Source organism: Chrysochloris asiatica, unplaced genomic scaffold (genome assembly GCF_000296735.1).
Source record: "Chrysochloris asiatica unplaced genomic scaffold, ChrAsi1.0 scaffold00023, whole genome shotgun sequence".
In the NCBI taxonomy this organism is placed as follows: Eukaryota; Metazoa; Chordata; class Mammalia; order Afrosoricida; family Chrysochloridae; genus Chrysochloris; species Chrysochloris asiatica.
In genome coordinates, this window is record NW_006408541.1 from 14,397,941 (window position 1) to 14,418,789 (window position 20,849).

General features: G+C 47.0%; 1 protein-coding gene and 1 pseudogene across 1 annotated transcript in view; both read left to right on the forward strand.

Annotated features, from left to right (window-relative positions):
- PREX1 (phosphatidylinositol-3,4,5-trisphosphate-dependent Rac exchange factor 1) overlaps positions 1–20,849 on the forward strand; it is a 353,334-nt gene that overhangs the window by 230,184 nt on the left and 102,301 nt on the right. The window contains exons 7-8 of the mRNA XM_006839328.1: positions 2,861–2,965; positions 11,950–12,051. Of these exons, the coding sequence (XP_006839391.1) occupies positions 2,861–2,965; positions 11,950–12,051 (207 nt within the window). The remainder of the gene's footprint in view (positions 1–2,860; positions 2,966–11,949; positions 12,052–20,849) is intronic.
- LOC102825175 lies at positions 6,627–8,254 on the forward strand (annotated as a pseudogene).

Below are 20,849 nucleotides of genomic sequence, written 5' to 3' on the forward strand. Positions count from 1 at the left end.
TATTCAGTGCTGTTGAGTCAGCTCCGATCCATAGTGACCCTGTATACGGTTTCTGAGGAGCAGCTGGTGAGCCCCAACCACCAACTTTGTAGTTCAAGCCAACTTTGCGGTCCAGTGCATTAACCCACGGTGCCACCGCAGGACTTCTAGCCAGTCTGTAGGCCCTGGAAAAGCCCAGGGAGGGGCTGTTGTCTGCAGAGGAACTTATCTGTAGCTTCTTATAGTCAGGGCCTCCTCCTGCTGTCCAAGTGCTTGCATTCAGAGCCCAGCCCTCCCTCTTCAATCCTGCAGGCCTTCCTAGCTCAGGCAGGTTCCCAGGCACAGTTTGATTCTCACTGCCTCTAGGAAACGCTCCTTACCACTACCCTGCAGTCTGCTTTACCACAGTCTGCAGCTGAGACCCTGACTATGCATGTGTCTGGCTTCCCCTCATTATTCTTTCTGTGGCCAGATGAGCCCCTGCAGAGCCCTAGACTTCTTGCCCTGATGTCCCATAGGTGCATTAGAGGCAAGTGGAAATAGAACAAGGTTTGCCTGGCCAATGTAGGGAGTAACAGGGTGGGGGTGGTGGGGTGGTGGAGGGATACTGTTCTCCTCCTCTGCCCCTGTGTGTATGTATGAGAGAGAGAGCATCTCATGTGGCTGTGGGCAGGAGCTGGGCATTCAGGACTCAATGCATATTACCATGTGCACACTGCTGTTGGTGGTGTTGTTTGGAGCATGTAGCTTATGTATTATAGTGCTTGAAACTGGTGATTCCTCTGCGTGTGCATCAGGGTTACGTTTGTTCCATGGTTTGTTTATTTATTTTTCCCTCTTGATTCATGCTTGTTTATGCTTATAAATAAAACTTGTAGGGGATTGTCTGTGTATTCTATGTATGTGTCTATGTGTGTATCTATATATGTATCTGTCTGCCTGATGATGTATGTATCTATGTATCTATCTATCTATATTAAGTGATTTACTCATTCAGCAACACCAATGGTCTGTTATTGTGCCCATTTTATGGCTGAGGAAATTGAGGTAGAGAGAGGTGAAACAACGTGCTTAAGGTCACCCACCACTTAAGAGTGGAGCTGGGTCTCCACCCGCAGGTGGTAACTACAAGAGTGTGTCTGTGTATTCTCCCACTTACATCTGCATCTGTGCTGTGACTTGAACTGGCCATCAATCCATTTAGGGGTTAAGAGAGTCTGAATCCTGGTTCTGCCACTTCACTAGCTGTGAGACCTTGGGCAAGTGACTTTACTCTTTTGTACCTTGGTTTTTCATATGTAAAACGAGCCTAATACAGTAGTTATTACACCATAAGACAATTGTGAGGCATGAAGCATTTTACCCTTGTCTAAGAGAACAGAATGCATAGCACATACTTTGTGTGAATACAGGCCTGAGTTAGCCTCAGCTCTGGCCATGGGCACTTTGTTATTCCGAGTGTTCCCTTAGGCAGTGCTTGCAGAGTGAGCTAGGCAGATGCTGGTGGGATCTGTGCTTCTGAAACCATCTTCATCCCCTTCAATTTCCCACTTCCTGCAGCCTCCCGCCTTCTGAAGGAGGGCCGGGGACTTGTTATGAGCTTTGAAGACCCACTTCTTCCTTCCTTAACTTCTTGGGGTCTCCTGGCTCCATTCACCCCCTAGCCCAAGGTCAAGGCCCTTCAGGTTTTCCCCTCTTAGTGGCCTCACTCAGGATATCCTTGTTTGGGGTTTGCTGGGGGAGGGAGCATTCTGTGAGTGTTTCAGAATGGAGACTGCTCAGTAGAGAGAGCTTTGGCTGAGAAGGCTCTGTCCCTTCCAATTCTGGAAACCCTGACTGATAGTTACAGACCTGGTGATCCATAGGTGACTTCTAGGCTGGAAAGAGCCAGACTTTGGGCTCGGAGCACCTGGAGGTCATCAGGCATCTCCCTGCCTCAGGACTGCCAGTGCTGTGTGCCAGTGACCAGAGATTTGGGTATTCCCACCACAAGTCCCGAGCGTTACTTGGACTCTTCTGGTTCAGACAGTCAGGGAGCTGACTGCCAAGTGGGATGACAGGTGATCATTCCAAATTGTGAGAGTGCCACAAAGAAAAGAAAGGTGGGTGGGTGATGGTGAACCAACTGAATGGTTACTTTACCTCGGGCATAACAAGGGTCATTTGATGAAGGGCCATTTGAGTTGTGACCTCAATAGTGGGGAGTAGCTAGACCTGGGGACGAGTGCTCCAGGTAGAAGGAACAGTAGGTGCAAAGACCCTGGGGTAGGAACAGGCTTGGAAAATTCAAACAGCAGCTAGAAGTCCTGTGAGATAAGGTCAGAGCCATGTTACCTGGGTCTGGGAGGTCATGATAAACATCAGCTTTCATTCCTACCATCCTAGAAACCACTGGAAGTTGCTATGTGGGTTGCAATGTAATTTGACTTACACTTTAATAGGAACAGTGGACCTTTATGAAGCATTTACTGTGTGTCCAAAGCTCACATGTTTTAGCTTATGTAATTCTCAGACCAACCTTATGAGTTAGGGACCATTATGAACTCAACTTTACAGATAAGAAAACTGAGGCACAAAGAGGTCAGGCAACTTGCCCATGGTCACAGCTAGGAACAGAATTCAAACCCAGGCTACTTAATTCGAGTCCACTTACTTGACCACTGACTATGCTGCTTCCAGAAGGTGACGCAGGCTGTTGGGTGCAGATAATAGGGATCAGAGTAGAAGCTGATAGGCCAGGAGGGGGTGGGAGCCCCTCTACCTGAAATCCCTCCAGGGTCTGGGTAGTTGCCCCTTCTTAGGATCCAGCCACTAGTCTGTTTCAGGGCATGTCCTTTCCTGCCATGACGTGTCTTCTACAGGTTCTGCCCTTGCTTTGCAGAAGGATAAGTTCTGCGTGTACGAGGAATACTGCAGCAACCACGAGAAGGCCCTGCGGCTGCTGGTGGAACTGAACAAGATCCCCACTGTGCGCGCTTTCCTCTTGGTAAGTTCTCCAGGCCCTCCTCCCCCCACCACCACTCTGGACCACTTTGATATCTGCTGCTTTAGCCTTGGGACTGCCTGGTTACAAGAGAGCTTCTTGCTGACCCCTGCTACCTGATTCATGCCTCAGGTGCCATACTCTCGTGTCTGAAGAAGGGATTGGCAGATATTTTCTGTAATGGGCCAGGTGGTTAATATTTTTTCACTTTGAGGTCCATACGGTTCCTTTCACAACGAAATCTATTGTTATAGCAGAAAAAACAGCCATAGACAATATACAAAGGAATGAGTGTATTTGTGTTCCAATAAAACTTTATTTACAAAAACAGATGGCAGGCCAAATGTAACCCTAGAGTTGATCTTGTTAATTTCTGGTCACCGGTTATGATCCTAAGGAGAGTAGCAGCATCAATAGTCATAACTGTGTTAATTAAGGTGATTTAATTGTAAACGAAAGAAAATCCAACTAAAAGCAGCTTACACAAAGGAATAAATGGACTCATTCACTTTTCTGGGAAATTTCAGATGTGAGAGGGTTTCAGGCATGGCAGAATCTAGGTGTTCAAATCATATTGTCAGGAAATTTTCTCTGGACTCTTCTTATCTGTCTATGGCTCTCCTTCCCAGGAAAACTCTCCCAAAGTGAGAGGAACCTGGCCTCTCGTACGCCAGTACCTCTTTCCCAAGAATAGCCATGCAAATCCTGAATGGGATGCTCAAGAGCCAGCTTGATGACACTTAACAACCACCATAACAAAGTAGCAAGCAGAGGTCAGAGGGACCTGCTAGCACTAGGAAAGAGGAGCTGGGAGTGGAGCGCATCTTTTGGACCCAGGGGAAGATTGATGGATGCCAAGGCACATGGAGATTGCCAAAGGGCACGAGGCCCACAGATACTGAAAGGAAACAAGAGCCTTGTCCTAGAGCCAATAGAGAAAGTCTGTCTGTAGAGCTGGTACCCTGAATTCTGACTTCTAGCCTGAGTGCATTTCTGTTTGTTAAAGCTACCTACTCATAGTGTTTCCATTATAGCAGCCATAGATCACTAAGACAGTATCTAATAAAATATTTCCAGACTTTTGTTTCAAAATGGTGTTTGTTTCCTGTACAAGCGAATTCTAAGGAGCATCTGATGAAGGGGAGATTCGCCAACTGCTTTCCATTTTGATCTCAGACGCATTAAGCTTTCAGGATGGACGAATGGTATCCTCATTTCATGCTTTTTGCACATCTGGTAGTGCAGTGGATTGCGAGGTGGGCTGCTAACTGTAAAGTCAGCAGTTAAAATCTACCAGCCATTCCGAGGGAGAAAGGTGAGAGTTTCTGCTCCCATAAAGATTTCCAGCCTTGGAAATCCTGTACAGGGTCGCTATGAGTTGGGAACGACTCCGTGGCTCACAATCACCACCACCAGTCACAAAATTGTCTGAGCAGAATGCAGAGATAGACTTATCTGAGTGTAGGGCCTCATCTAGACTGAGATAGCTAGGCTTCTTCAATTGACCTGTTGACTTTCCATCAATAGCCTCCTGCTAGGAGCTGGGATCCAGGCAGAGGTTCCATCTGCAGCTCATCTGGTCTGGGAAGCAGGAAGAAGCTTCAGGCTATGGGCTGGGGTGTGGACAGGGAAGGGTCCGATTTTTCTTTCTTTCCTTCTTTTTTTTTCTCTCTCTCTCCTGAAGTCTTCCTGGTGGCCAAACTACTGTTTTTCTTAGCAGCAGCTGGGCTGGGTCAGGTTGGATGGGGGAGGCAGTGGGAGACACCAACACACGCTCCATCTGTCTCCCTCCTTGCTGGCATTTCCCGCAGGAGAGCCATTGTGAGTTTACTATGGGATGTGAAGGCTTTCGGGACAGACAGAATCTGGTTTTCCATTCATGATGTGCTGTATGCTAGTTGAGCAGTGGGGTGGGGCCTCAGTTTCTTGTTTATAAAATGGGGAGAATTTATTCATTCAACTACTTTTTCCTGAGCATCTACCATGTGATGTAGGGCTCATTTCAAGTACTCGGGATACAACAGTGAACAAGACAAGGGAAATAAATTCCAGCTTCCATGGAGTGGCCCTTGTAGTGGGGGAGACTTATATGTCAGGTGGCAATACGTTCCCCAGGGGAGATCTAGTATGTTAAGGGTGATAAAAAGTTTTGAGGGTATTTGACTGGTGCTGCTATTTCAGGTGATTTTTTTTTTTTTTTGAAAACCATTTCCTATGTGCCATCTGAAGAATGATCTGGAGAAAGTGGGAAGAGGGGTGAGGACATCTGAATGGAAAGCATTCCAGATAGAGGAACAGCAAGTGCAAAGGCCCTGAGGCAGCAGTATGTCTGGGTGTGTTTACACATAGGAGCAGGAGTGTGGGATTTTTTTTTTTTTTTTACGTTTTTATTGTAAATTGAGTGATAGTTTACATAGGAGAACATCAGTTTTACACTCATCATTTCATTGCATTGATTACGGTCTCATGCATGCATCATCATTCAACAATATTTTCTTCTATTCCCTCTGTTTTGTTTTGTGTGTTTTTGAGTGTGTGTGGGAGGATGTACACCAAAACACTCAGGAATATATAATCAACCAAAGGGCACATTCTGCAAGCCTGCTTTCTGGTCGCCAGCACACAGCCTTTCTCTTTCCATGAGTCTAGAGTCCTCAGCTGCTCTATCTCTCCATGTCATCTCTGCCTCTGTCTCTGGTGTTGCTACTTCTCTGAATTGGGTCCCACATTCAGTTTGTGCTCTTCTCCATTGATGGTCCTAGGGTCCTCTGTTCCTGGACTGTAAGATCAACTAGTCCCCCCTTTATGTTTCAAAACTTCTACCTTTATGACAATCCGAATTAACCATGGTAACAACTACTCACTGTTGAATCATAAGAATCTTATCCCCATCTCCTTTTACCAGACCTGTCTAGACAAGATGAAAACTATTCAGTGGGGATTCAACTTTCCCTACGTACTCTGAACTAAACTCCTTCTTGAAAACTTGTAAGCCAGTCACTTCATGCCTTTATAGCCCCCCTCACCATCCCATTTTAGGTAGCCAATGTCTAAGTTGCCCGTCCCTATCACCCCTGCATACAGAGGGGGTAGGATGAAGACTTCTTCTGTCTCAGCTGGTATTTTGAGCTACTCCATCCATAAGTATAGGTCAGCATCAAATTCTAGCAACTTACATGCGTTTCCTTTATCAGATTTTTTTATCTTCTTTTAGTGGAGTTGTGATCTTCAAGCCATCGAAGCTAGGTCAGATGGGTACTATCTGTAAGTTTGGGCGTTCTTGTGCGTTTCCCCTCACTTCATATCAGATGATGCTCCACTCAGAATCCTGAGATTTTTAAGATGTGTCTCTTCCTTCCATGGAGAGGAGTGTAGTAAATGCACTCCCAGCATGAGGAGTTGTCACACAGGTGACTCTGCAGGATAAGCACTGGGCTGCAAACCACAAGGTCAATGGTTTGAACCCTCCAGCCACTCCAAGGAAGAAAGATGAGGCTTTCTGCTCCCTCAAAGATTTACAGCCTCAGAAACCATATATATATGGTGGCTATGAGTCAAAACCGACTCAATGGCACACAACCACCACCACCATGTACCCACTGCCAGGATCAGGGTTTAGAACATTCCCATCACCCCCGAAGTTTCCCTCCGATCCCTCCCAGCCATGCCCCCTTTTGCCTTCAGAGGTAACCACTGTGTTGATTTCTCTTCTAGAGTTTCATATGGATGGAATCATCTTGGGTTCCTTTGTGTCTGGCTTCCTTTGCTCAGCATAATGTCTGTATGTTTCATCCATGTTGGAGGAGTTTGTTGAGCCTCCATTGTTATCCGGGATGAGATGGGAAGCCACTGGAGGAATGAATGATTTACCTTTTGAAGGAGGGAGACCAGGAAGGAGCTACTGTACCTGTCCAGGTGGAGATGCGGGGGCTGGACACAGGGTGGTATCGATGGGGGAAGAGTTGGCAGGCACAGTGGACATGGTTTGCCAGATGATGGGTGGTTGGGGGTATCCTGAAAGAGAGGATTTGGATTTGGGGCCTGGACGACTAGAAGAATGGAATTGTCATTTCCAGAGATGGCCAGACTGGGGTAGGAACAGTGATAAGGGGTGACTGTAGCATTCTGATTTACATCTGTGAGGTTTCAGTACCAGCTAGTGGGGATACCAGACAGGAGGTTGGAGATTTGAGTCTGGAATGCAGGGGAAGATTCAGACTGGAAATGTGAATTTGAGCATTTTCAGTGTAAAGATGCTGCTTAAAGCTGTGAATCTGGGTGAGATGCATGTGGACAGGAAGGAGGCTCGAGCTCTGAGTCTGAGGGCTGCCACTGTTCGGTGCTGGAAAGATGACCAGAACGGGATCTCACCTGAATGACTTGGTGAATTAGGAGTCCTGGTATGGCAATGCAGGATAATGCATTGGACTGCATCGTCAGTTTGAGCTGCAAGATTGACAGTTCAAACCCACCAGTTGCTCCTCACACACCCTATACAGAGTCGTTATGAGTCAGAACCAACTCGATGGCAAGATGATGGAGCTCTTTATCGTGCCACGGTGGAGGCTGTTGGCTGCTTCATGGTGAAGCCGAACATTTGCTTTCTAATCATCGGCTTCCAGAAACTCTCTGAAGTGCGCAAGGAACGCAAATTTGGTACTGTGATGAGAAGCGAATGGCACAGAAGTTGTTGCCGACTTGCTGGGTGAGAAGTGCAAGGGTCATGTTGTCTGCATCAGCGGTGGGAACAACAAGCAGGTGATTCCCATGAAGCAGGTGTCTTGACCCACGGCTGCGTCCACCTGCTTCTGAGTAAGGGGCATTGCTGTTACAGACCAAGGAGAAAGAAAGCACAAATCTGTCAGGGGTTGCATTGTGAATGTCAGCCTGAGTGTTCTCAGCTTGGTTATTGTGATAAAAAGGAGAGAGGATATTCCAGGACAGACTGATACAATGGTCCAAAGAGCTCACAGGATCCGCACACTTTTCAGTCTCTCTAAAAATGATAACATGCACCTGTATAAAAAGAAAGCCTTTGAACAAAGAAGGCAAGAAACCCAGGGCCAACCGCCCAAGATTCAGTGTCTTGTTACTCCACGTGTCCTGCAACACACATGTTGGTGTATGGCTCTGAAGAAACAGCGCACGAAGAAAAATAAGGAGAAGGCCGCAGAATATGCCAAGCTTTTGGCCAAGAGAATGAAGGAGGCCAAAGAGAAACTTCAGGAACCGACACAGAGGCTGTCTTCTTTGAGAGCTTCTACCTCTAAGCCAGAGTCCAGTCAAAAATAAAGTAGATTTCTAAGTGTGACAAATAAGTAGGCTCATATTAAAAAATGAAGAAGATACTTTAGCCCTGGTGTGGTACTGTAGGATAAGTACTGGACTACCAACTGCAAGGTTAGCAGTTCAAACTTATCAACCACTCCTCTGAAACCCTATACAAGGTTGCTATGAGTCTTGACAACACTTAACAATACCAACACCAACAAAGAAGATGATGCAGGAGCCCTGATGGCTTATCTGTTAACCAAGAGGTCGGTGATTGGAACTCACAGCTGCTTGTGGGAGAAAGATGTAGCAGTCTGCTTTCCTAAAGATTGTTGCTACTTACCATGCAGTCAGTTCCAACCCATAGCAACCCTGTATAGGGTTCCCGAGGAGCGGCTGATGAGCTTGAACCGCCGACCTTGCAGTCCAGCGCATTAACCCACAGCGCCATACCAGGACACCTAAAGCTTTCAGTCTTAGAAACCCTATGGGACAGTTCTCCTCTTGTCTGTAGGGTTGCTATAAATCTGAATCGACTTGGTGGCAGTGGGTTTGGATTGGTGTTTTAAGTAGAAATTAAGGATCCCTGCTAGGACCGGGGTCAGGAACTTTTCTGCTAACTGAAAGGTCGGTTGTCTGAACCACTCAGCAACTCTGTGCGAGGAAAGACCTCGCGTTCCGCTCCCCTAAAGACGCCAGCTTAGGAAACTGGGGGGCAGTCCGACTGTTACATGAGTTGGAACTGACTCGGTGATAATTCTCAACAGTTCTTCCCAGAGCACTTGGCGTGTAACAGGCTAGTGAGTGATGTGACTGTGTTATTTACTTTCTTCCTTTTTTTTTAAATGAAAATAAAACGAAACACAAATCTAGTGGTTTGGGGACAAGTATAGTTTCACTGTGCTAGTCCTGTGAAAACTTCTTGACCCTGAACAAGACCCTTCTCCTGCCTGTTGCTGGGGGCTTCTGGAAAGTGCTCCCCCTCTCCAAGCTCCCCCTTTCTGCTCAGAGCTGACATCATCAGGGTAGCTGGTGGCAAGTGCTGGCTCAGAGGACAAAGGCCTGCATGTGAGTGCTAGGGGTCTGGCACCTCCCAGCTGCTTTGGCTTTGGTGTCCCATCTGTGCCTGGGGTAGACACGGAGAGGGTAAACACCGGGTGGGAGCCAGGTAGCTTCTGCCCAAGCAGGGACCAGGGCCCCTGAGTTCTCCTCAAAGCAGAGGACCCATTTAGTTCCCTGTCAGGCAGCAGAGGTAACACCCTTGTTCTGGGGTGATTTTGGCAGAAACATTGACCCTTCCAAATCTCAGTTGTCTGAGCTGTGAAATGGGAAGAACCATTTTCAGTTCCTAGAGTAATTCTTTTTGTTGGTGGTCAGGGTTTGAGTCCTTGGTGACACATTACCTGCTCTCAGCCAGTGTTTGCAATGGAAGATGGTGTGAACTTAAAAATTATCATTGTGGGGGAAGAACAAGCATTTTTGGGAGAGGTCTCAGGATGAGCCAAGGTGGAGGGGGCTGGCAGGAGGATGGAGTATACTGACGAAGGAGGTTCCAGGTGGACTTGGGGGAATGATGGTGCTCTGTATGAGGGTGGGTCAGAAAGCATTGACACAAAATCATAGACACCTTTAGTAAGCAAAAGTATCAAAGGGTGAAGCTGTTGTTTCTGGATCTGTCCTCTGTCTAGGTCTTGATGTGTGCTTAGCAGTGCTGGACACAAGCTCCGTGGTTTAAACCTACCAACCGCTCCTCGGAGACCCTATACAGGGTCGCTATGAGTTGGAATTGACTTGATGCCATTTAAGAACAACAAGGTCTATATTCTTCTGACCGCAGAGTTTCTTTCTCTCTAGCTTTCTCGTGAAGAATTCTGCACCCTTCAATTTACACGACATCAAAATGGCGGTTTTGGCCTCCTCAAATTGTGTTCCTATTGCATGTCCTTTGAGTTTGGAAATAAAAGGAAATCTGAAGCGGCAAGATCAGGGTTGTAGGGCGGATGGAGTAAGGTTTCCCAGTGAATTTCTCTAGGACAGCCCTTGCTACCCTGGAAGAATGAGCAGATACATTGTAGTGATGGGAAAAAAATCCATCGGTGCAACTTTCCTGGACCTTTTTCTCACCAACACAGTTTCCATTTTTCCTAAAACTTCTTTCTAATAAGCCCCCGTGATTGTCCTGTATCCCTTGAGAAAATCCACCACAAAGACCCCTCTGTTGTTAAGTGCCAGTCGAGTCGGTTCCAACTCATAGTGACTCTGTTTAGGGTTTCCGGGAAGCAGCTGGTTGGATCCCAAAAAGCATCCCTTTGCATCTTTTTTATACATGACAGCACACCTGCTCTTCATAAACAATGTACCATTTTGTTTAGCGTGTGTTAAGGGTTCATATGGTGTACATCAGGAGCCCTGGGAGCATAGTGGTGCTCAGCTGCCAATCAGAAGGTTGACAGTTTGAACTCACCCAGAAGCTCCTTGTGAGAAAGATCTGACAGTCTGCTCCCGTAAATGTTACAGTCTAGAAAACTTTGTGGGACAGTTCTACTGTGTCACTTGGGGTCACTGTGAGTCGGAATCGACTTTACAGCACCTAACAACACCTCAGTTGCTGTACGTAGCTCTTATTCCCCATTTCCAGAGCTGTGCAGTGCGGTGCATAATCCTGCTACAAACAGACTGTTTTCCAACTCATGGAGGTTTAGGTTAATGCCCCACCCAGTCTCTGCTGTTCCAAACTAAGTTGTTTTGAATATCATCATTCTTGTTGCTTGGTGTGTGTATGTGAATGTTTCTCAAGACCATTGGACAACACACTTTTCTGTAAAAGAATGGGTGGTGAATATTTTAGGCTTTGCGTCCATATGACTTGTAGTAACAACTCAAGTCTGCCATTATAGCCAGGAGGCAGCCACACACGCCATGCCAGTGACTGTGTGTGGCTGTGTTCCAGTAAAACTTTAATTATGCTGGACTTTGGCATATGGGCCACACTTTGCCAACCCCTGTTCTGGACTGTATGCTGAGTTGTAGAATACATTCATGTTCAATTCTCTTTAACCCGGAACCCATTGCTGGTGAGTGAATCTGACTTGCTTCACAGGGTTGTCATTGGCTGGTTTTCTCAGAAGCGAGTTGCCCAGACTTTCTTCTGAGTCTACCCTTCCTTTGGGTGGGATCAAACTTTTGGATCATAGCTGAGCGTGCTCACCACCCGCATTGCCTACAGACTCAATGCTCCTTGCTTGTTAGGTTCCATCGAGTTGCTTCTGACTCTTGGTGACTGTGTGCAGAGGAGACCTCCACCCACTGTACAGGGTTTTCAAGGCTGTGTCCTTTTGGAAACAGATTGCCACACCTTACTTTCGAGGTACCTCTGCATGGGCTAGAACCACCAGCTCTTCAGTTAGTAGTCCTGGGCTTAACCATTTACACGATATCCAGGAACCCCTTCAGATCCCCTGTTGCTGTTGTGTGCTGTCGAGTTGGTCCATTCAGAGTCATAGCAACCTTGTATATGGTTCCCGAGAGCGGCTGTTAGGTTTGAACTGCTGACCTTGCAGTAACCAGTCTGGTGCTTATCCTACAGCACCACTGAATTCCTTCTAAAGTGATTATTAATAGCTGCACTTTGAGTGTTTCCCCTGAATGTTTGAGGGTGACCGAGTCCCCGTGTGGTCCTCAGCCAGTTTTAACGAAGGTCTTCTGTCTCTTTGTAGAGCTGCATGCTTCTGGGAGGCCGCAAGACCACGGACATCCCTTTGGAGGGTTACTTGCTGTCGCCGATTCAGAGGATCTGCAAGTACCCCCTCCTCCTCAAGGTGAGGTGCTCACTGACTTAATTCTCTGTATTTGAAGTGATAGAAAACCCAGGACCACTGGTTTATGTCAAAAAGAAAATTTGTCAGTGCAAGTCACGATGGCCCTGCACCAGGCTGGATCCGAGGTTCACATGCAGTCCCTCGATGCTGTGCGTTGCTTTTGCTGTCCGCTGTTCAGCTATATTTTTAGTGCAGTAGCAGCAGATGGCTCTGGTTACTCTGGCTTTGGTTACTCTGGCCACGCCTACTCAAGTTCAAGGTCAGCAGGAAAGAGTGATCCTCTCTTCTAGTAACGCTAACAAAAGTCTGAGACTTTTGTCTCAGGCTCTGGCCATCTGTGGTCAGGCTGATGTGGTACTTGGAAGAGTTTGGACCCCAATCTAGGCCTGAGTCATGGTACTTTACTCCTGAACCAATCACAGTGAGCTGAGTAGTGTGTTGTGCTTTGATTAGTTGAGTCATGATCAGGTGCTCCACTTCTCATCCAATGGTGATGAGCCGGGCATATTGTGCCCTTATTGGCTAAGATCTGGGTCAGGTGCTTTACGCTTGAACCAATCACTCTGGGCAGGGGAGCTCGGTTGGTTCACACTTGGGTCATGTTCTCCAATATGGAATCCATAGCTCACAAGACTGTGGGTGGGGACAGATGGACCCGCACACCAAATGCTGGGCTGTTTGTGGAAGAGGGAAGGTAGATGCTGGGTGGGGAAGCAGGCCACCACCGCCCACATACCTGCCATTTTATTTCCTCTCCTCTCAGCCATCTCTGGCTTGGTCTTGGTCTGGACAGATTAGGGGGAAGATTTGGCTGCTTGTGTGGCACTGGAGAAGTCTTGGTGGATCCCAAGCTGGGTGGTTGGTTCTGCCACCAGCCACTACGCTCAGCCCTTGGAAATGGCAGTCATTGGCTCCACCCATTACCTATCTGACAGCTGTTCCCTGGTGGCTCCCTGCCGTGGTTACTTTGCCTGGTGATGCTTCATCCCTGCCTTGACTCACAGGATCCACACTCCATGAACTGGAAGGAAGGGCACTTGGGCATTCCTGAGCTTGACTTACTGCTGGAGGAGGTGGGCAATGACGGGAGGAAACCCTGACCCATCAGCTCTGCCAGGAGCTGTAACATGTGCCATGGGGTCAGACCAGCACTCATGGCCGTGGGATCTGGCTCTCCCTGCACTGCCTCTCGCCTGGTGCTGTTACGCCATCACAGGCACCCCCCAAGGTCTACAGTTGTTAAGGCGGATGCTTTGATTCTTACACAGCTCTTCACCTTGATCTGGAAGAAGTGACAGGTAGAGCTTGTAAATTGGCAGCCTGTGGATTGAATTGGATTTGGAAATGATGTGTTGTTTCCTTTGACCTGCTTGGTGTGTCTTCAAAAACTTGAATTAGTTGCTAGCATTTTGGAGGCCAGTCTTGGTCCGGTACTGTAGGGTAAGCACTAGACTGCTAACTGCGAGGTCAGCAGTTCAAACCCATCAGCCGCTCCTTGGAAGCCCTATACAGGTTTGCTATGTGTCACAAATGATTTGACAGCATCCTGACATGGCGCTGTTGGATAAGCACTGGACTGCTAATTACAAGCTTGGCGGTTCAAACCTGTACGAGTTCACTATGAGTTGCAACTGATTTGACGGCACTTACGACAACAAGATGCTGTGAGGAACCCTGATAGCACCACTTGGAACCCACCAGTTGCTCCTGGGGATAAAGATGTGGCAGTTGACTTCCTTCAAGATTTTAGTCTGGGAAACCTGGGGGACAGTTTTGCTCTGTCTTGTAGGGTCGCTGTGAGTTGGAGTCAACTCGATGGCAGTGGGTTTGGTTTGAGATTATGGTTTAGATGCAAGATTGGCAAACTATGACCTCGGGGTCAAATCCAGTGCACAGCCTGTGAGTTAAGAATGGTGTTTTTATCTTAAAATCTTGTAAAGAAAAAAAAGACGAATACGCAGCAGAGATCTGATGTGGTTGGTAAAGCCTGAGATACTTTCTATCTGGACCTTTACTGAACAAATTTTCTGACCTCTGGATTGGAGGCAAACTTTGGAGCCAGCTGCCACTTCCCAGCTGTGCGACCTTGGGCGAGCCATGTTTTCTTTCCTTATGCCTTAGTTTTTTTCATTTGCATTATAGGGTTTTAGTGAATAGTCCTTATAGCTGTTGTTGTTAGGTGCCATGAGTCGGTACTGACCCATAATGACCTTATGCACAGCCGAACGAAGCACTGCCCGATCCTGGGCCAACCTCACTACTGTTGCCATGCTTGGCCAATCCATCTTGTTGGGGGTCTACCTCTTTTTCTCTGACCCTTCACCTTACCAAACATGATATCCTTTTCCAGTGAATTGTCCCTCCTGATAATATGTCCGAAGTATGAGAGACAAAGTTTTGCCATCTTGGCCTCCAAGGAGCACTCTGGCTGCACTTCTTCCAAAATGGATCTTTTGGTTCTTTTGGCAGCCCATGGAACTTTCAATATTCTCCTCCAACACCATAACTCAAAAGCATCAATTCTTCTAGGGTCTTCCTTATTCACTGTCCAGATTTCACATGCATATGAGGTTATTGAAAATACCATGAGTCAGGTGCACCTTAGTCCTCAAACTGACATCTTTGCTCTTCAACACTTGAAAAAGGTCTTGTGCAGCAGATTTGCCTAACGCAATACGTCATTTGATTTCTTGACTGCTGCTTCCGTCCGTGAGTGTTGATAGTTGATCTAAGAAAAATGAAGTCCTGAGAACTTCAATCTTTTCTCTGTCAATAAGAATGTTGTTTATTGGTCCAGTGGTGAGGATTTTTGTTTTCTTTATATTGAGATGTAATCCGTTCTAAATTTGATCTTCATAAATGTCTTAAGTCCTCTTCACTTTCAGCAAGCAGTATTGTGTCATCTGCATATTGCAGGTTGTTAATGAGCCTTCCTCCAATCCTGATGCCACGTTTTTCTTCATATAACCCAGCTTCTTGGATTATTTGCTCAGCATACAGATTGAATAAATATGGTGAAAGAATACAACCTTGTCGCACACCTTTTTAAATTTTAAACCGCTCTGTGTTCCCATGTTCTGTTCGGACAACTGCCTCTTGGTCCAGGTACAGATTCCTCATAAGCACAATTAAGTGTTCCGGAATACTCATACTTCGCAATATTGTCCATAGCTTGTCATGATCCACACAGTCGAAAGCCTTTGTATAGTCAATAAAGCACAGGTAAACATCTTTCTGATAGTCTCTGCTTTCAGCCAAGATCCATCGGATATCAGCAATGATATCCGTCATTCCACGGCCTCTTCTGAAACCAGCTTGAACCTCTGCAAGTTCTCTGTCAATGTATGATTATAGCTGTTTCTGTATGACCTTTAGTAAAACTTTACTTGCATGGGATATCAAAGAGATTGCATCTCTACGCTGGATTTCTCTTCTGACATCCATTTTGACCATTTCCTTCTTTCTTGTCTTCTTAATGACTTTTTGCTTTCTTCATGTATGATATTCTTGATATCATCTCACAACTCGTCTGGTCTTCAGTCTTTAGTGTTTAATGTATCAAATCTGTTCTTGCGATGATCTCTAAATTCAGGTGGGATATATTCAAGGTCATATTTTGGCTCTCGTGGACTTGTCATTTTCTTCAGCTTCAGTTTGAATTTGCATAAGAGTAATTGATGGTCTGGACTTCCACAGTCTGCCCCTGGCCTTGTTTGGACTGAAGATATGGAGCTTTTCCATCGTCTCTTTCCGCAAATGTTGTCTATTTGATTTCTATGTATTCCGTCTGGTGAGGTCCGTGTGTACTGCTGTCTAAAGAAGGTATTGAAATGAACAAATTATTGGTTTTGCAGAATTCTATCATGCTATCTCCAGCATCATTTCTACCACCAAGGCCATATTTTCCAACTACTGGTCCTTCCTCTTTGCTCCCAACCTTTGCATTCCAATCACCAGTAATGATCAATACATCTTGATTGCATGTTTGATTGATTTCAGATTGAAGAAGTTGGTCGAATTCTTCTGTTTCATCCTCACTGGCTTGTTGCATAAATTTGGATAATAACTGAGCTTCCCTGTAGGTGCATGGATATTTTCCTATCACAGACAGCGTTGTACCTCATGACTGATCTGGATATGTTCATTTTGACAATGAGTGCAACACCATTCCTCTTCAATTTGTCATTCCCGGCATAGTAAACCATGTGGTCATCAGATTCAAAATGGCCAATACCAGTCCATTTCAGCTCACTAATGCCTAAGATATTGATGTTCATGTATTCCATTTCATTTTTGACAACTTCCAATTTTCCCAGATTCATACTTTGTACATTCTATGTTTCGATTATTAATGGATGTTTACAGCTGTTTCTCTTCATTTTGAGTTGTGACCCATCAGCAAATGAAGGTCTCATGGGCTTTTCTCCCACGAACTTTACTCCATTCACGTCATCACGGTCAACTCTACATTGAGGAGGCAGCTCTTCCCCAGTCTCATTTTGAGTGCCTTCCAACCTGAGGGGTTCATTTTCCGGCACTGTATCTGACAGTGTTTCTCTGCTATTCATAAGGTTTTCAGTGACTAAATATTCGGAAGTAGTTTGTCACCCCTTCTTCCTAGTCTGTCTTCATCTGGAAGCTCATCTGAAACCTGTCCACCATGGGTGACCCTGCTGGTATTTAAAATACCCGGTGGCATAGCTTTCAGAATCACAGCAACTCACAAGCCACCACAATACGACAAACTGACGGACAACAAACTGACAGACGAGTGGTGGTTATAGCTGTCGGCTGTAGAATAATCACTGGACTGCAAGGTCAGTTTGGGTCACAAGTTCAAACTCACCAGCTGCTCCTCATAAATCCTCTATAGCGTTGCTATGAGTTGGAAGTGACTCGATGGCACTGACCACCACCAACAACAGCAATAGGGTTCTTGAAGGAGCCCTGGTGACACAGGGCTAACTAAAAGGTCAACAGTTCAAACCCACCGGCTGCTCCATGGGAGACTGCTGTAGCAGTCTGCTTCCTTAAAGGTGACAGCCTGGGAAGCCCTATGGGACAGTCCTACTCCGTTCTATAGGGTCTCGCTATGAGTTGGAATCAACCCCACAGCAGTGGGTGTAGGTTACTGTGATGATTGCACTTAGTTCATTCCTGTAGCAACCTGTGAGGCAGCCCAAGTTTAGAGGTGAGGTGCAGAGAAGGGAAGTGACTTGTCCAAGGCCCTAGCCACTACATGGCATTGCCTGTTGAGCACTATCTTAAAGACTTGAGCCTCCCAGAGCTGGGGTATGGGAGATGCTAGTGACCTTACTTCCTAAGGTAGGGATTGGGAAGTTGGCAGCTGTGTGTTTCTTGGCTCAGTGGCTGATCTGCAACTTCCTCCCAGGGTTTCACAGTCATCCACATCTGGCATGTTAGAAGAACTGTAGGCTGTAGCCCTGAAACCAGGTCCCAAAGGTCCCCTGGGCATCTTGGGGGAGTCTGGGGGTCTCAGAGGGCACATTGCTTCTGTAATGTATTTTAACAGCCAACTTGTCAGGACTCCAGTTCTTCACATGAGGTCCCTGGGGTTTTGGAGCTCTCTGCATCCCCAGGGGTCAGAGTTCGGTTCAGTGAGATACCTGGGTTTTGCATTCTCAGGACCAGAACCACCAGCAATGGATGGGAGGGCGGCTGCCCATAGGAAATGGTGGTGAAGCTGGTGGTAGGTTTGCTTTTCTGACTCGGCAGCTGTTTATACCACCCCGCGTGTACTTGGTGGAGGCACGCTCCACTTCCTCTGTCTCCAGCTGTGTTTATCAGGCTGGGAGAGCGCCTGGGACCAGCCAGCAGGGCCTTGAATTCCTGAGGGGACATGCCATGCTCCCGCCTTACAGAGTGTCCTGGCCTTTGGCACCCACAGCTGGAACATTTGCATCAGGAACAGCTGGGCCTGAGGGGAGCTCTTCGTGCCCCTCTTACCCCTTCCTCCTCCAGGCCTGTTGTCCAGTGGATCTTAAAGATGACTAGCTGACCTCAAGCCCCATCCTGCCTCTCTGCCCTTTTCAGATTCCAACCCCTCACAGATGTTTCTGTGGCCCTGTGAGGTCCCTTGTTTGAGCTGAACTCCTCAAACAGGGTCAAGGAGCCTGGTTGGGTGAGGAGGAAGAGGCAAGAGTGAAAGCCTTTTTGGGAACAGCCCCAAAACACTGAACTTGAACATTGCCTAAGAATAGTCAGAACATTCTATTTCAGCTGCTCAGCCCAGGCCCAGGATAGACAGTTGGCATTTTCAGTCTTTGCTGAGTTTTCCATCAACGTTTCCAGGGAAATGATTCTGTTTGGTGTGGCGTTCTGGTGCTCGGATGGCAGTTGTCTGATGGATCTTGGGGGCCCCCACCATGTACCAGCTGTGTGACTTCCTTTGGGGTCCATCCACACAGCTGTAAGATAGATCTCATCCCTGTCACTTGGAGCTTCCAGCCTTGGCCTGGACACTAAGCAGCCAGGTGTGGTCCTGAGGCAAATTGGGGGTGCATGCTCCATCTCAAAACATCTCAGGGCCAGTGTGTTCCTGTTTGCCTCCAACCTCTCCATCTCCTTGCTGTTTTTCTCATCTCCCAGACCTCTGAGTGTCAGTGGACCCCCTGGTCTGTGCTCTCGCTAGACCCTCTCCCATAGTGGCCTCATTTATTTCTTCTTGTATTCTTTAGGACAGGGTTTTGCAATCAATTTCAGAACATTTTCATCATCCCCCAAAGAAACTCTGTGTCCATCAACAGTCCCTTCTTCTCTCTCTCCCCCTCACCCCCACCTAGCCCTCTAGCCCTCTGCAACCACTTATTTACTTTCTGTCTCTATGGATTTGCCTATTCTGGGCATTTCATGTAAATGAAATCATATAACATGTGTGTGGTCCTCTGAGTTTGGTTCATTTCACTCAGTACAATGTTTTCAAGTTCATTCAAGTTGTAGCATGGATCCAGACTTTCTTTTCTTTCCTCTGAAAAGGGTCTAAATACAGTAGTATGGTTAGTGATCCTAGACCCAGTGACATAAACATTCGTTTGCATCTTTTGTGATGTTAGATTCTAAGGTGTGGAGGGACATCTTTGTTGTTGTGGAACCTGTCTCCACTGTTTGTTTCCAAAACTTTTTCATCACCGCAGACAAACTGTATCCGTTAAGCGATAAGTCTCCATTGCCCTGCTTCAAATCCCGCCTTGTTTCTTTTTATGGCCAAATAGTATTTCATCGTGTGAGAACACCACATTTTGTTTATTCCTCCTTCAGGTGATGGACATTTGGGTTGTTTCTTTTTTGGTGATTATAAACATCTGTGTATGAGTTCTTGTGTGGACATTCCCAGGGCTTTAAGCTCCATCTCTCTGTTGATGATCTCCTGCCCGGATCTCTGTTCTGAACTCCAGACTTGTCCTCCTGCCCACTCACGTCTACCCCTTGGATGTCTCACAGGTGTCTCCTATTTAAATGTCCCCCAGGCCTGTCTCCCACCCTCGTCTCAGCAAATGGCTCCTTCATCCTTCCAGTTGTTTAGGACAAACACGAGTGGCACCTTAGTCTCCGCTCTTTCTCTCACCTGACATGCGATCTATCAGGAAATCCTGCTGGTCAACTGTCAAAATCTATTCAGAGTCTAGTCCCTGCCCAACTCCTCTATGCCAGCTCTTTCCTCGACCACTGCTCGGGCTATCAGCAGAGCTCCTTGTGAATGTCTTTTCAACACAGTAGCTAAATGGAAGTCCGTTCACCTTATTTCAGGGCTTCTTCACTTGGGCAGAATGAAAGCCAAATCCTCACCATTGCTGACCACATTTCCTTTCACCTTCCCTTGTTTTGCTTCAGCCCCACTTGTCATCTTGCTGTTCTTTCAGCAAGTAGGTCCTGCCCCAGGGCCTTTGCACTTGCTGCGACATCTGCCTTGAACAGTGTTACCCCAGGAATCCTGAGTTTCCCTCCCTAGTCTTTGTTGGGCTCCTGTTCCTCGGATATCCCCTCCTTAGGAGATCATCTTCCCTGACCACGCCTGGTAGGGCAGCCTTTGCATTCTCTCTTCTTTTCTTGCCTTATTTCCTTCTTTATCTCTGCTTGCTGGCTCACATTATCTTTCATAGCTCAGGGCTGCTGACTGATTTTCCGTCTCTTGAACAGCAGCTCCACAACGGGGCTTGAGGCTGTTTTGTTCATTGCTGTTTTCTCAGTGCTAAAAATGGTAGTGTTATTTGGCTGTTGTGGAGTGGCCCCTGACCCATGGTGACCCTCTTCCCCCAAACTGGAACAAAAGGCTGCCTGGTCCTGTACCATTCCCATTGCTGGTTGCAGAGCAAACCCTTGTGATCCACAGGTTTTCCTTGGCTGATTTTCAGTAGTTCACCAGGACTTTGTTCCTAGTTTTAGTCTGGGATCTCCTCTGAAACTCAGTCAGCATCGCAGCAACACACAGCCTCCACAGATGTGTGGTGTCTGGGTCTCCCGCATAGAGAGTGAAAAATCTACCACTGAGACCACACGGCCCTCTGAGGTCCATGCCCCCTAATGACTGGTGGAAGGGCCTGATTTTCCATTGCTGCATGGATTCAAAGTTGTTAGTCATCCTGGGGCCAAACAGAGCATGCTCTGGGGCTCCAGCAGGGTTGTGTCAGGGGTGTTCTGTGCAGAATGCTTGGTGTGAACACTTTGCTGTCTGGGTCTTCTTGACCAGCTGGACATGTGGGTGAGGTGGGGTCAGTGCCCCTGGATTGAGTAGGGCCGTCGCTGTGGATGAGGCGGGACCAGTGCCCCTGAACTGAGGA